We start from the raw sequence: 14,701 nt of genomic DNA, 5'->3' as shown, positions 1-14,701 counted from the left end.
TTGTTTAAAAAAAAAGTATTTGAGATGCAACCACCTCATGATGTTTTTCAGAAAGACTACAGTGTGCTTTCCTAGCAGAAGATGAATGCTTTTACTTAAAGCTCACTTTATGTAGTTAGAAAAAGGTTCATGAGAGAAGGAAAAAGAAAGGGCCTAGAATATGGTAGGTGTTTAGGCCCCAGGGTGGAATGTTACTTGGGAATGGTAAGGTGCACACATAGGACACTCCACACATGGTAGCTGTGGACATGGGGAGCTGTGACATGGTGATAGGTGATGCTGCCGATTGTCTCAACAGAATTGTGTTGTTCCCAAGATGCCTCCAGCTTTCTCCCAGGAAGTGACCATCCCTGGAATGGTAGGAGCCCTGTTGAGGACTGACCCCAACTCTAAGCCTACAGGAGCAGTATTTTAACATTAACTCTTCCAGCAGAAGAGCAGATCCCAGGGCATCCTCCATTGCAGAAGAGAGGAAGGTCCAGGGGTTTAGCAGCAGATCTCTGCCTTTCTTTCTGGAAACATTCTCAATGGAGTCGCAGTGACTCCCACACATAGATTCTTGTAGCTGTGCAAGCTCAGCAGCAATCTACTTATTTCCTTCACATGTCTTCCCCTTTCTCCATTTCCTTCTACCGTTTCTTTTCTTCCCTTGAATCCCAAAGTTCCAGTGTTAATGTGTCTTATGATTATAAGAAACTTCTTCACCAGACTGAAAAAGACATGAATGAATTTTTATGGAATGGTCATGGAGTCATGTTGGAGACTCTTCAGTCCTTAGGGAATTTTATTCTTTCTTATCTGTTCACAAATGACCTCCAAAGAAATGAACACAGGTTGGGGAGATTATAAGGAGGGCTCAAGCGGGACAGGGGACTCACTGAGTTCCAACTATGTGCAAAGAAGAAATGTTTACCAAGACTGAACCTGGGAAAGGTGTGTTGATTTAATTAGGTAGTGATCTCAATCTGTGGCTCTCAAACTTCTGAGAAGCTTTAAGAAAATCCCCATGCCTTACCCCAGACCAATTAGGACATAATCTCTGGGGGCGGGATCCAGGTACCAGTATTTTCCAAGCTGCCCAGGTGATTCCAGTGGGCAGCCGAAGGCTGAGGACGTCATTTGTCTTTGTTAGCTTTTGTGGGACAAACTGCATTGTGAATTAACTTTCTGTATCTTAAACCTACTCGACCTACTACTATTTGTGTGGTGGGAGTCACAGTGCAAAAGACATCTCCCCAGATTACCCCCTAAAGAAGCCCTGAGTGCCTACTTAGGGGTTTTATCAGAGTGACATTAACCACTAGGCCTGGTTGGGAGGCATTGTGAAAGGGCAGAAAGAACATGTTGTCCATTGGGCCAGGGTTCAGATGCTGGCTTTGCCACTAACTGTGTATCCTCCGATGAGGAGCTTAACTCCTCAATGCCTGTGTTTTACTTATGTGCAAAATGAGGATTCTAACCCTGGCCGCCCAGGACTCAGGTAAGGATTAAAAGATTACAACTGGATGCTGCCCTGAGCAAAGGAAACATCATTCCCACCTTGGAAGGAAGGCCCAGGTTGCTAGGACATGGGCAGGGATGCCGCCCAGGATGCCCCACAAGTCCATCAAAGCCATCAGTGGGGCGAGTGACGCACTCACAGGAACATCCCCCTCATGTCCTCTCTCCAGCGTCCAGAAACATAGTCACTACCAGGCAGTGAATTTAATGGTTCAGGATCTCTTCTTCTCTTTGTAGGATACAACTGATGCAGTATGTCATCTATGGAATTGCGTCCTTTTTCTTCTTGTATGGGATCATTCTGTTGGCAGAAGGCTTTTACACCACAAGTGCAGTGAAAGAACTGCACGGTGAGTTTAAAACAACCGCTTGTGGCCGATGCATCAGTGGAATGGTGAGTTGAACCTCTGATAACTGATTGTTTGATATACAACCAGAGCCATGGCTTGATGTATTTCCTTGTATTTGGCAAAAGCTACCAGGTATCGAGCGTGAATGGAGGGTCCATGACACAAATATTGGCCTTACCAATTTAGAGTTAGGACTATAAAAACCTTCAACATGTTATTGATAGTAAACTAAAGTCTATGGCTGGCAGAAATAAATCAAATGTTTTCATCAGTGTAAAGGTGAAAAGGGTGCTGAAGATTTTTCAAATGCCAAGTTCCCACTATAGAAGGAGGTAACTTTCATGTGGTCTCAGTGCTCCCCTTTGGTTGTCTTTAAATATGGATCATGGCCATAAAGACATACATGAACCATGGAAAATCGTCCTGATCCTTCTGTAAATACTTACCAGTACCTGCTGTACAGAGCGCCTAGCTGGGCTTTGCTAGCCACTAGAGGTGCAAAGATTAAAACACAGGCTGCTTTCTCAAGCAGCTTATAGTCTAAGACAGGGGTTAGCCAACTAGGGGCTGTGGGCCAAATTTGACCTACTACCTGTTTTTGTACAGCTCAAGAGCCAAGAATTTTTTTTTTTTTTTTTTTTTTTTTTTTTTTTTTTGAGACGGAGTATCACTCTGTCTCCAAGGCTGGGGAGGGCAGTGTCGCGATCTCCACTAACTGCAACCTCTGCTTCCCGGGTTCAAGCGATTCTCCTGCCTCAGCCTACTGTACAAGTCAGGGGAATGGTTACTTTTGTAGGGGAAGGAGGCAGCTGTTAAATAAAATGCCTGTGGAAAGCAGAGGGAAAATAGCCACAAAAAGTGGGAATCCTCCTCCAAAGGAAAAAAAAACCAAAAACACCTCCTCACAGCTTTAAAATGACAGCTTTCCCCCTCACTTCTACCCATCAAGTTTCAAAAATAGAGGTCTAGTTTCCACCAGGGCACAGCATTAAGTCATCCACTGCCTGATGTTTAACATATTTGGATCCTTTGAGCATTGGTCAGGACACAGTACATGGTGGAGAGGAGAGGAGCTTGTTTGTACTTGAGCTAGTGGCACTTCACCTAGAGATGGGGACACTGTGAGGGATCCACAGCCCACCTAGCATGGCCCGCTTTTAGCTCTTCTGTCAGATTTTGTTGGAGAAAGTCGAAAGCCCCCTTAGACTGGAGAGGAGCTTGACCATCTTGCTTGATTTCATTGCCAGTCATTCATGCGCTGTCTGCATCTCTGGCCACTGGCACCTCATGTGCTTCCGTTTCATCCATACGCTTAACAGATCACAATGCTGACCTGCCTTGGAGGGTGTGAGGAAGATGCAGGTGACGGGGCAGGGCTGAGGATGCTGGGGACAGAAACAGGACAGAAAGTCATGTGAGGTGGAGAAGGTGGATGAGATCTGCCCGCTAGGGAAGCAAAGCTGCCACTCCATCACCAAAGGCCTTTGTCTCCTCAGTCCTGTGAACCCAAAAGTATCTGAAACAGGTATCAGCCAATTTAGAAAGTTTATTTTGCCAAAGTTAAGGATGCACCCATGACACAGCCTCAGGAGGTCCGGACAACATGGGCCTAAGGTGGTCAGGGCACAGCTTGGTTTTATACATTTTAGGGAGACGTGAGACATTTATCAATGAATGTAAGATGTACATTGGTTCCGTCCAGAAAGGTGGGGACAACTCGAAGCAGGGAGGGGGCTTCCAGGTCACAAGTAGGTGAGAGACAACTGGTTGCATTCTTTTGGGTCTCTGATTAGCCTTTCATTGAATATACAATTCACATGGGAGAGGAGGGTAGAGGAATAGTCACTTATGCCTGGTCTGGCTTGGTGAAAAGACAGGGCAGAGGAAGCAATCAGATATGCATTTGTCTCACATGAGCCTCAGAGGGATGACTTTGAGCTCTGTCCTTTGTCCACGAGGAATTTCCTTGTGGGCAAATTGTGAGGGAGGTATGTAGCTTTATCTTTGTGCTATCTTGTTTAGGAATAGAATGGGGGATTTGCCTGTCGCAGTTCCCAGCTTGACTTTTCCCTTTGGCTTAGTGATTTGGGGGTCTGGAGATTTTTCTTTCGTAGTCCTGTGTGGGAGGTTTGTGCCCAGGAACTCACTGAGGAAGCAGCTCTGGACGCTAGAGGCCTCCATGACAGGGCCAGCTCGCAGCGGGGACCTCTGGGAGGGGGACAGTGGCCTTCCCTCTGGAGTCCTGGCCTCTGACAGAAGGGAAGGCTCACTGAAGCCAAGAACCACCAGCTCCCTCCTGCTCAGGTCCTGTTTTCTTTTGAAGGGAAAGAAACCTAGTCTGGAGCAGCAGTGGGAGGAAGTGGGAGGTGGAACTGCTGAAATCTGCTTCTCTGAATATTTTTGGAGGTGCAAATGCTTCCTTGCAGTGCAAGGGAAAGTGTCTCGTTTCTGCAGTTTCCTGGCATTGTGACCATCAGGAGGTGGCCTCCAACCGCCCAGGTATCTCCTGCAGCACAGAAAGTTAGGGGGGACCATCAGGTCTCCACCATCAGCTTCAAAATAGAAAAGCCAAACTAGCACTCCACACCCTCTGTGGGCGCGCCTTCTGAGAACACAAATACCACGTTTTTGAGGCCGCCTCACAAAGCTCTCTGAAAAGTGGTCAAGGCAGAGGAAAGCCAAGCAACGGGATTCTATTCTTCCTGGATTGCCCATGACAGTGTGTGGGTGAACACCTGAAGCTTTTTCCCTAAGCCGTTGCTTTGCTTGCAAAGCTGCTGTGAATCTTAGAGACAAAAGAAAACTAGAGGAAAATGAGAATTTTATAGATCGAGCATTAAGCTTGTATTCGTGATTATTTGAAACTTTTGGTAATTTTGCAGAATCAGGAAACTAGCAAAGTTCTTTTTGAGAGAGGGCTTCTTGTGGCAATTGCTATTCTCTGTGAGCCAACCTGTTACGAAAAATAAAGGTAACTTTTGAGAAATTAATATGAAGTTATAATTCAGTGGTATATGGAATACATCCAGAATCTATCCCATGTTAAGTAGCATGTTCTGCATTTTCAGAACGGCTATTTAGAAAGAGCACCTCTTGAGAGGCTGCCACTGATTAGCTCTGTGACCTTGGATGAGTGAGATCACCTCTTGGGGTCTCCTGTCCTTGTTAGTTAAGAGTGACCCGAAAGGTCCTGACATTGCTTCGGGCACTCCAATTCTAGATCCTCTAGCTCTGGGGAATGTGGCTGGCTCTTACTTCCCCTGCTCCAGTGCTGGCTTTTCCTTCTTGCTACCAATGCCGGGGCGAGGGTCCCCACAGTGTGTTCCACAGGTCAGTATTGGGCCTGAAAATGCACAATCCTTCGACTCAGGGGACACACATCTACCTGTTTCAGTGATGATTGTCCTTCCTCTTGTTTTGGCCTAGTTCGTTTTCCTCACCTATGTGCTTGGAGTGGCCTGGCTGGGTGTGTTTGGTTTCTCAGCGGTGCCCGTGTTTATGTTCTACAACATATGGTCAACTTGTGAAGTCATCAAGTCACCGCAGACCAACGGGACCACGGGTGTGGAGCAGATCTGTGTGGATATCCGACAATACGGTACTTCCTTCTAATTCACCCCTCCCCCAGTTATTTCATTATCCTCTCGTGCATATGTCTGGACCTAATTATTACATGCGCATCCTTTTAATTGTCATGATCTGTTTCATCCCTTCTATTAGAGTAATTTTATACTTTTCCCTTCAATATGCTATTTTCTGGGTGGAAACTTTAGGGAGGCTTTTAGCTTGCTAGGTATCAAAATTTTGTTATATTTTCATGTTAAGTGTGTAGTGAAAGAAGCTTTTCTTAATATGAAACTACTTTATAATGCAGTTCAATCAAAAAAGACTTCTGGATCTCCGCTATAAAAAGATTATATTTTTTCTTTATTTTCAGTTTTATAACATCCAACTTTCCATTCAAAATAATATTGCACACATTGTATAATTCAATTAATTTGCACATCCAACTTCTCAAATCTGGTCTTTTTAAAATGACCAACTGCCTAAACTTCATCTGTATTGAAAAATACAACGTTAGATCCAGCCATATTTTAAAGTCATCAGAACATACTCTATAAAAATCATTATCAGCTGTTAGAAACCAGTTCAAACATTTTCTAATGAGTGAGATCCTTACAATGGGGATCTAAGGTTGGTTCATTGTGACAAACCCCAGAAGAGACCACTGGCTCCTCCTGTCAATTAATTTGGGACGCGACTTCGCTGCTGAGTAAGAGAGGGCAGCTGAGTAAGAGGGCAGCGTCCTAAGGGAGGAGTCTAATTACTGCTTCCAGCCACGATGGTAGGAAATCTTTTCTTGGCAGAAACAACCGGGGGTGGGGGGGAATAGCTTTCATCAGAATTGAAGAGGAAATAACTGTCCTTCCAGAGCGTTTCTGAAGAGAGATGACTATTTCATTTTTGCTGTTTTTCTCATGTGGCTTAGTCTCAACATCTTACATTACAACATAATACTAAATTTGCTTGAAACTACCTATCAGACTAACCTCTTCTCACAAAGACCAAGGCTGAACAACACTGTTCTTTATGATAGAGCTAAAAACGGAGCCTAAAGTTGGCTGTTAAAGTTATTTGTAAATGAATATCTAAATGTATATCATTCTCCTATTCCTTAAAAGTAAGTGTTTTGCCACAAATTCTTGGTAATCAGCAATCATCTTTTTAAACCCTCTATATTTGCCTATTTATTGTTATAGTTACTGGTTTCACTGATAATTTGGGGTAATTTCCCATGCTTCTGAAGTATAAAGATGTACTCTTGGCCCGTGTCAAGGATGAAAGGAATAAGGATTTTTTTTCTTCTAATACTCCTTTCCTTAACCTCCTAGGAGTGTTTAATATTTAAGCACAAACTTACGCATTAAAGGGGAAAAAAAGCAGCAGCCCACTGGACAACTGTCATTGCAGAGGAGCCTCAGGGTTTAAGTGAGAGAGAAATCATAGACTCTGCTTGTCCCACCCTCTGGGGTAAAGGACAGTAGTGTTTTTCCTTTTAAAAAATTTCCGGCCAGGCACGATGGCTCATGCCTGTAATCCCAGCACTTTGGGAGGCCGAGGTGGGTGGATCACGAGGTCGGGAGTTCAAGACCAGCCTGGCTAAGATGGTGAAACCCCGTCTCTACTAAAAATACAAAACTTAGCTGGGCATGGCGGCAGGCACCTGTAATCCCAGCTAGTTGGGAGGCTGAGGCAGAGAACTGCTTGAACCCGGGAGGTGGAGGCTGCAGTGAGCCAATATCGCAGCACTCCACCCCAGCCTGGGCGACAGAGCAAGACTGTCTCAAAAAAAAAAAAAAAAAAAAAAAAAAAAAAACCAATTTGATTTTCAGTCCAAAAATATTTTCTAATATGTTTATAAGACATAATAAAAATGAATATAAAAACAAAGACAAAGTACAAATCCAGAGTTTTTTATTGGATTCCCACAAACATAAATTACTCTGTCAAATTGCCATGAAAGTTTGAGTGTATACTTGCAATTTTGGAACTTAACTCCTGGCAGACCAGTAACAGAGCTTGGACAGCAAGGCCACAGACCACAGCATTCATGAGGAAATGTATTTTGACCTCAACGTGATAAAATGCTTTATGAGGGGGTTGTCCTGCAGTAACTATAGGGAAAGCCTGGCTTTGAAAATTAATCTTTACAAATATGAACTTCCAAATGTGAACCCTCACTGAATAAAGCACAATTTGTAGGGGGAAAAAAAATCAGGCTGTTTAAATCTCTTATGGACTAGTTGGCTTTGCTTTTGGCCTATTGTTCAAATGGGGCTATTTATTCCAAAATGCTTGTTCTGCAGACAGCAGATCCATCAATTCTTAATGAAGAACATAGCCTACAATTACACTGTAACTGGCATCCAAAGTGGTGGGGTCTATTAAGAACATGAGGCACTATAGTTTGTACTAACATCCTATTGGGGTTCATTTTACAGGTATCATTCCTTGGAATGCTTTCCCCGGAAAAATATGTGGCTCTGCCCTGGAGAACATCTGCAACACAAACGAGGTAAACTCATCACAGTTCAGAATAACCCTTGAGTATTAGGCTGAGAAAAAAGGGTTCTCCCAGCTGTAGAAAGAGCGAGAGAGATGGTTAAAATGCCATTAAGGAAAGCTCCTTGTTTAGAATCTTTAAGATAGAGCTATATGTAACCATCACTATTCAGCCATTTTTGACCTACAAAAATGGTCACTTCATATGGTCCAACACATTTGGTGAAAATCCTTAAGAAGTGGAGGGCTTTTCCTTTGGGCAATAATTTAGAGGTGATCCCAAACCTAGAAATCTAATAATATATCTAGGGCAATAATTTAGAGGTGATCCCAAACCTAGAAATCTAATAATATATCTAGATTCTTCTCTCACCTCTTCTACTTCTACTCTTTCTACTTTGAAAGATTTTCAAAGTAGAACACCTGTCACAGAACGGATGTAAGTTAATTTTCATAGAGGAGTCCCTCTATTTCATAGAGGAATTTGTGTATATACCCAACTTTTAATAAATGAGGCCACAGTTAATCATTTATATTTCTGGAATGACTTGCTACTTCTCTAATTCTCATTCGTCCTTACTAGGGAGTGTGTCCTAACACTTTGGTTTAAATTGTCTCAGCCCTAGAACATTTCTTCAGTCATTGGCTTGTAACTGTTTATAAAGGAAAATTCTTAAATGCATTCGTAGGTGCTTGTATATTTAAGAAAATCCTGGCAAGCTTTTAAGAAGCAGTGAGTTACAGAAATAATCAGCTCCTACCCTATCTGACTTGTCAATTTGTATATCCATAATATGCAGTGGCTTGAAGCAGGGCTCCCCACCGTGGCTGCATGTTACAGCCATCAAGGCAGCACTATGTTATACTGATGGCTGAGGCCCAGCCCTTAGGTATTCAGATTTAATTGATTTGGGGGGCAGTCTGGGCATCAGAAAGTTTTTAAAGCTCCTCGGGTGATTCCACCATGAGGCCAGAGCATGAAGAGAAGGCAGGCCTGTGCCCAGTCTTGCAGAGAATAGCTGCAAAGGAGACAGATGAAGCAGCACCCCACAATGAGTGTAGGCCATTTCATTTAACATCAAATGCTTATGTTGATGCCCTGTTCTTTTGTAGTTCTACATGTCCTATCACCTGTTCATTGTGGCCTGTGCAGGAGCTGGTGCCACCGTCATTGCCCTGGTGAGTAATGGCCCCAAGACCACCCTAGTCTAGCCTCCTCCCTCCAGCCTCTAAATGACAGATTTCCCTTCCAGCTTTTACCAGCCTATTGAAGCCAATGATTCTGGCACTCAACCTTGGTTAACTGGCGCCTGTGTTAACTTACCACATGTAGTTTACAGAAAGTATTAGTTGGTTACCTTGGCACTGATTGTAGGTGATGTAATTTGGACTCTGGAAAGAAAAGAGGGTATCAACACCTATCAACTAGGCCTAGCATATTACCTTGTTGCACTGAGCACTTAGCTTCATGACTTCAGTCGCAGACAGATGCAGTGCTCACGTGAGGCATTACCCATTTCTTTGCCAAGGGATATTAATTTACAAGTGGAGATATGCACATATACATACATTTATATAGTCACTCATACAGGGTAGCTGTGTTCCATAAAGTCACCTCAAGCACTGAATTAGCGAATGCTGGACCACTGCTCCTAGGGGAAATACATGGCTAGGTTTCTGTGAGCCTCTGGTCACATCATTTTCAGCAACCTATCAACACATAAGCTTGTTTCGTGTGTTTCTGTGTAAATACACCATATTTAATATATATTGTTGATTCCTTAATATTGAATTCATGGCCAATAGCTCTATCCCTATGCCTGAATGAAGCTTCTCTAATGAACATTTTCTCTGGTCAGGCAGTTTGCAACCTTCTTGCACTTAGGGACTCTAGACAGCACTGCAGCACTATGCTTGGGAGCCATTTTAAGCAGCAAAATCACCCACAAAATGCACAAAAATGTGAAAAACGTGGCACTAAATATACTTCGAGTATACTTATTTACAGTCTGAGAGCTGAAACAAGAAGGCAGAGTATTGCCTTGTTCAGCCTCAGCTGGGAATGTGCATACCAGGCAACTCAACTTTCACCGCTCTGCACATGTCTGCTAATAACTGCGAAAGAAGTGCCTCAAGTATTAAGGATTACAAATGAATCTTAGCAAGTAGGCAGTCACAAATATGGAATCTACAAGTAATGAAAATCAACTGTATAAATACACGCTCTTATGTATGTATGTTTGTATACATGTAATTTTGGAGGGCTTGGTTTGTGATTTCAGGAAAACCAACTAAGATTGGTAGAGCAAGGGAAAAATCTCAGCTGCTTGTAAATTATTCATTCCCAGTTTTTCTGACCATTAAATCCCCTTAGAATCTATGAAAAAAACCACCTGTAAAATCATGGGGTGACCTGTTCTTTTGGTTGAGCAACAGGTAGGAAAGATAACTGCCTGCTGCTGAGCAGGTGGTTTTGGAAAGATGAGAGGATTAAGGCATTTAGCTTCATCCTTCTCATGCTGTTGACCCAGCTCTCTGTCTTGTTATTCTTGAAACACATCCAAGTCCTTTTAATAAACTCACTGAGGGCAGAACCAATGACTTACATTGTACATGTGTGATGAGAAAAAGTCTGTGTCTGCTAGATAGGAAAATTGTCTGTTGTGATTTTAAGTGGGAAAAAAACACCTTAGACTATGAGCAGGCACCCGTCCCCACCCAAGTTTAGAAGTGTCATGGCATCGGCCCTCACTGCCTGTATCTTACTGTCCTGTTTTGTTCTCTTCCACCAGCTGATCTACATGATGGCTACTACATATAACTATGCGGTTTTGAAGTTTAAGAGTCGGGAAGATTGCTGCACTAAATTCTAAATTGCATAAGGAGTTTTAGAGAGCTATGCTCTGTAGCATGAAATATCACTGACACTCCAGACTAAAGCAGAGTCTAGGTTTCTGCAATTTTGTTACAGTAATTTGTAAATAGCTTTAGTAAACTCACCTTGCATGGTAGATTAATAAGATGACTTACTGTACATGAATTACACAATAATGAGATCTGGCTATTTCCACATTTTGAAAAGGATTCAGTTATTTACTGACAGTGGTGAGCATCCTTTTTAAAATAATGTTCTCATACTTAAACATTAGAGAGCAGTATCTTTAAATGAATTATTAACACTTTGGAATACTTACATTTTCTGTTATTTTTGATTGCCTGATAACCAGTTTCAATGATGAAAATGAAAACAAGTGCTGAAGATGAAATGGAAGAGAACCGTTTTAATCTGGATTTTGTTTTGTCACACCTTCTGGAAAATACTTTGCAAATATGTTCTAAATTTAAAACAATTTTTTTATGATCACATGCTTCACTACCAAATGACCCTCAAATAAGCCAGATGAAAATTTGAAGAAAAAGGTCACCCAGTTCTCTGAAAAAAAAAAAAAAAAAAAGGATTTATATGTGGGTAGTTTTTTTTTTGGTACAACACAATCATTCTGTTAGAGCCCACAAAATTGGTAACCTTAAATTGTGTGTTTTGGTAAGTAATAACTGTTTCCTCATAGCTAGTTCTCAAGCTGCATGTAAGATTTTAATGGGAAGAGAAAATAGGCCTGGACCTGAAGGTCTCAAATATGTTGAGAAGGAAGTATGAACTATAAGGAACTTGAGATGTAGATTTATTTTGCAGGAAATACGAGGAAAATAGGAAAGAAGTGTTTGCCGCATCAGGTGTAAAGAATGATACTGAGGATTTTTACATTTTATGAAATGAAATAATGGCATTTACAAAATGAAAAGTAGTTTCACAACTAAATTTTGTTAACAGAGACTGCATGCTTTGCTTATAGTTCTTAATTTTGGTTTTGACATTCATTTAGTTTTTTCCATGTTAAATATGTAGTTTAATTATTTACCCAAAATAAACATTGTTCATGCTTTTAGGCCTTTGGGGGAATTGATTTTTTATCCACAGGTAGAAAATGGTCTTTGCACACACTACACTTATTTCAAATATACAATGTGCTCCCAAACTTTCGCATTAGTCTTTAAAATTACTCTCAAAATGGTATTAAAAAAAAAAAAAAGCACCCTCTCGTATTTCATTTTTGCTTTTTCTTAACAATACCTTTGGCCATTTTTTTCCAGTTCACTATGTTTGTATACTAACTTTTCTTCAGCCTTTTAATGCGAAGCCAACTAGTAGAGCATGCTTTCAGGATCTGACAGCTCTGCTAGTAGAGCGAGTATTAATACTGAATTAACCTTCGTCCCTTTAAAGTCAAGTCCGTCTAATCTAACTAGCGCCTCGCTTTGCCTTCTCACATGCTCACTAGCCATCATGCTCACCCTTCTCTTCCAGATCCACTTCCTCATGATACTGTCTTCTAACTGGGCTTACTTAAAGGATGCGAGCAAAATGCAGGCTTACCAGGATATCAAAGCAAAGGAAGAACAGGAACTGCAAGATATCCAGTCTCGGTCAAAAGAACAACTCAATTCTTACACATAAATGTTTGCCAGAGTGTTTCGGCCGACGTATTTACAGCTCTGACAAATCATCAGACAGCTGCTCTGCAGTACAGATGTGTATCCCACCAAACTAATGTAGATGTACAAACACTTCACTGTCTGTCTCAAGCTGCTGGGATGTATCTCTAGGAAAACCTTCCAGTGGGTAAATCTTTTTCTTTAGAACAAATATTGGAGGTTTCATGTTAGCCATTTTAAAAGGCAACACTTTGACAAAATGATCGTTCATACTTTGGGAATTTGTGGCATGTTCACATTTATTGCTAGGGCAATTCTACCAAGACACTCAATGGAATATGTCACACTCCTTAATAGGGACCTGTGACTCCTTAATAAGGACCTGTGACATGCCAGCATCAAGGGATAAGACCGTAAATTCACATATATGCCATCTGTCCTCAAGTGTTATCTACATAGGAAATAAAATGGAATTGATGTAAAGTTCCATTTCTGACAGCTGACATTTATTAAACTTTGGATCAAAGATAATGTGATTCTTATGATTGATTTCTCAAATTAGCTTTTCCCTCCCAAGTCCAGGACCCATTAATTTCCTGAGCCAATCAGAAATATATTTTTCAATAATGCTAAAATTAGCTACAATTCTGCTGACCCTACTATTAAAGAATCTGGATGCTGGACTCATTGACAAGCTTTCCAGAAGCAATTTTATAACAGATTTCATTTTAACAAAATACTGATCCAATTTTCATTATTCTTGAGAAATGTCAGCTTTGCCTTAATGAGTATTTGCTTTAAATTTCTAAGAATTTATATCATCACTAGAGACCCAAATATCTTTCACAGAATTTTGTTCCATAAATGTTTTTCTTAATTAAGAAGTGTTACCTTATTAAAATGACCACCATTCTAAACCATTTTTCAGTGGTCTGGATACTAAGTTTACAGTTTCATACCAACTATCTAAAACCTAATTGCAAATTGACCACAGACCTCTAACCTCCTACTTTTATAGACTTGAATACTTAAGTAATTTAAATTAGGGTTGGTATTTCATTTTTTTCTTATCTATATCTTAGTTTCCTGGAATAATAAAGTTTGATGTTCAGCAAGAAAACTGCTTGAGTTTAAGCCATTTTCAAAAGAAAATTGCCTTTTACATTATTGTGTTCCAGAACATTAAGTGACTGTAGGTACTGGGTATTAGTGATGGTAAACTTTGTGTTGTTCTTTATGAAATGATCCATATAACTGTTGGGTGCATCAGTGCTTTTCAAAGGGGCTGCTTACTATAGGGTTAACTATGTATATTCATTGTTAAGAGTTAACTTGTGGTTTGGCTGTTTCCTGGATTTTATAACATATACATGTGCAGAAATGTATTCAAATGAAAGGAAGCATACCTTTATCAAGATGCTATTAAAATTGAACATCAAGTATAATATTTCATTTGGATTCTCTTTTTTGGTTAATGCCTAAAAATGCCTATTTGGGATTTTTTTTTTTTTTTTAATTAAGAGAAGCTCTCTTCTGTGTAGAACAGTTGTTCCAAAATAGCTTAGTGTTTTGTTTTCCTGTTGCATGACAGATTTAACTATTCTTTCCAGCAGTGGAGGTGCTGTCAGAGTCCAGTGTTCTAGAAGAGGCAGTGTCTAAAGCCTAATTTTACTTTTCTAATTCTGGTAGCTATTACCAGGAATTTTTGAAAGTTTTGTTTAAGTAGTCTAATATTTTTTATGTAAAGAGCATTAAATTTTGCTATGTATAAATTTTTGTAACCTAACAGTGAATCAATATTTTCTATCAGTGCCAAGGGCTTCCTGTAGTTCTATTCAAGTGTTACAATAAATATTTGTAGATAATAGTCAATACTTGTGTATGCTTATTTTAAAGATCTATTTAGGTGGAAATAGTTGTGGATGTACTAAGAGTAACGAAATAAAATTATAGCTTCATTCACTTGCCTTTTTACCATACATAAATCCTATCTTTCTTTGTTCTCAGTATGGTTTCACTTTTGAATAATGTGCAGAGTCAAGATTTCACATTGGTATGGAAATCAAATCTGTGAGTGCCAATTGTTTTATTTCTGGCAAAAATCTCTTCAAAGAAAATATTAAATAATCCACTGGGCTGTATTGGGCATAAAAGTGCCACTAGCACGTCTGTAGTTCTCTATAAAGTAAATTTTTCTGACTAGTTTTTCAACAAATAAATGCCATCTACCTATAGGATCAACAAAGCTTAAACTTGGGCAAAGCAGAAACAAAATAAGGGCATGTGTGTAGTTA

The 14,701-nt window shown here is 40.5% G+C and overlaps 2 protein-coding genes across 8 annotated transcripts in view; one reads left to right on the top strand and one right to left on the bottom strand.

The window, feature by feature from the left end:
- Positions 1-14,369, top strand: part of GPM6B (glycoprotein M6B) — a 167,785-nt gene extending 153,416 nt beyond the window's left edge. For 4 of the 7 annotated variants that reach the window (XM_009438782.3, XM_009438780.3, XM_009438781.4 and 1 more), the window contains 5 exons: positions 1,738-1,894; positions 5,277-5,448; positions 7,853-7,926; positions 9,027-9,092; positions 12,280-14,369. In XM_009438782.3, the coding sequence (XP_009437057.1) occupies positions 1,738-1,894; positions 5,277-5,448; positions 7,853-7,926; positions 9,027-9,092; positions 12,280-12,429 (619 nt within the window). In that variant the 3' untranslated portion in view covers positions 12,430-14,369. Of the gene's footprint in view, positions 1-1,737; positions 1,895-5,276; positions 5,449-7,852; positions 7,927-9,026; positions 9,093-10,705 lie in introns of all 7 variants that reach the window. The other 3 variants (XM_009438783.4, XM_003317350.6, XM_003317352.6) reach the window with 1 other exon arrangement.
- The window catches only part of OFD1 (OFD1 centriole and centriolar satellite protein), a 69,955-nt gene continuing 66,422 nt past the window's right edge, over positions 11,169-14,701 (bottom strand). Inside the window, exon 24 of the transcript XR_010154857.1 lies at positions 11,169-11,346. The gene's annotated coding sequence lies outside the window, so the exon portion shown is untranslated. The remainder of the gene's footprint in view (positions 11,347-14,701) is intronic.

The sequence above is a fragment of the Pan troglodytes genome, chromosome X (assembly GCF_028858775.2).
Source record: "Pan troglodytes isolate AG18354 chromosome X, NHGRI_mPanTro3-v2.0_pri, whole genome shotgun sequence".
Classification (NCBI taxonomy): Eukaryota; Metazoa; Chordata; class Mammalia; order Primates; family Hominidae; genus Pan; species Pan troglodytes.
The sequence above is the reverse complement of the archived record's forward strand: the minus strand, read 5'-3'. Positions and strand labels throughout refer to the sequence as shown.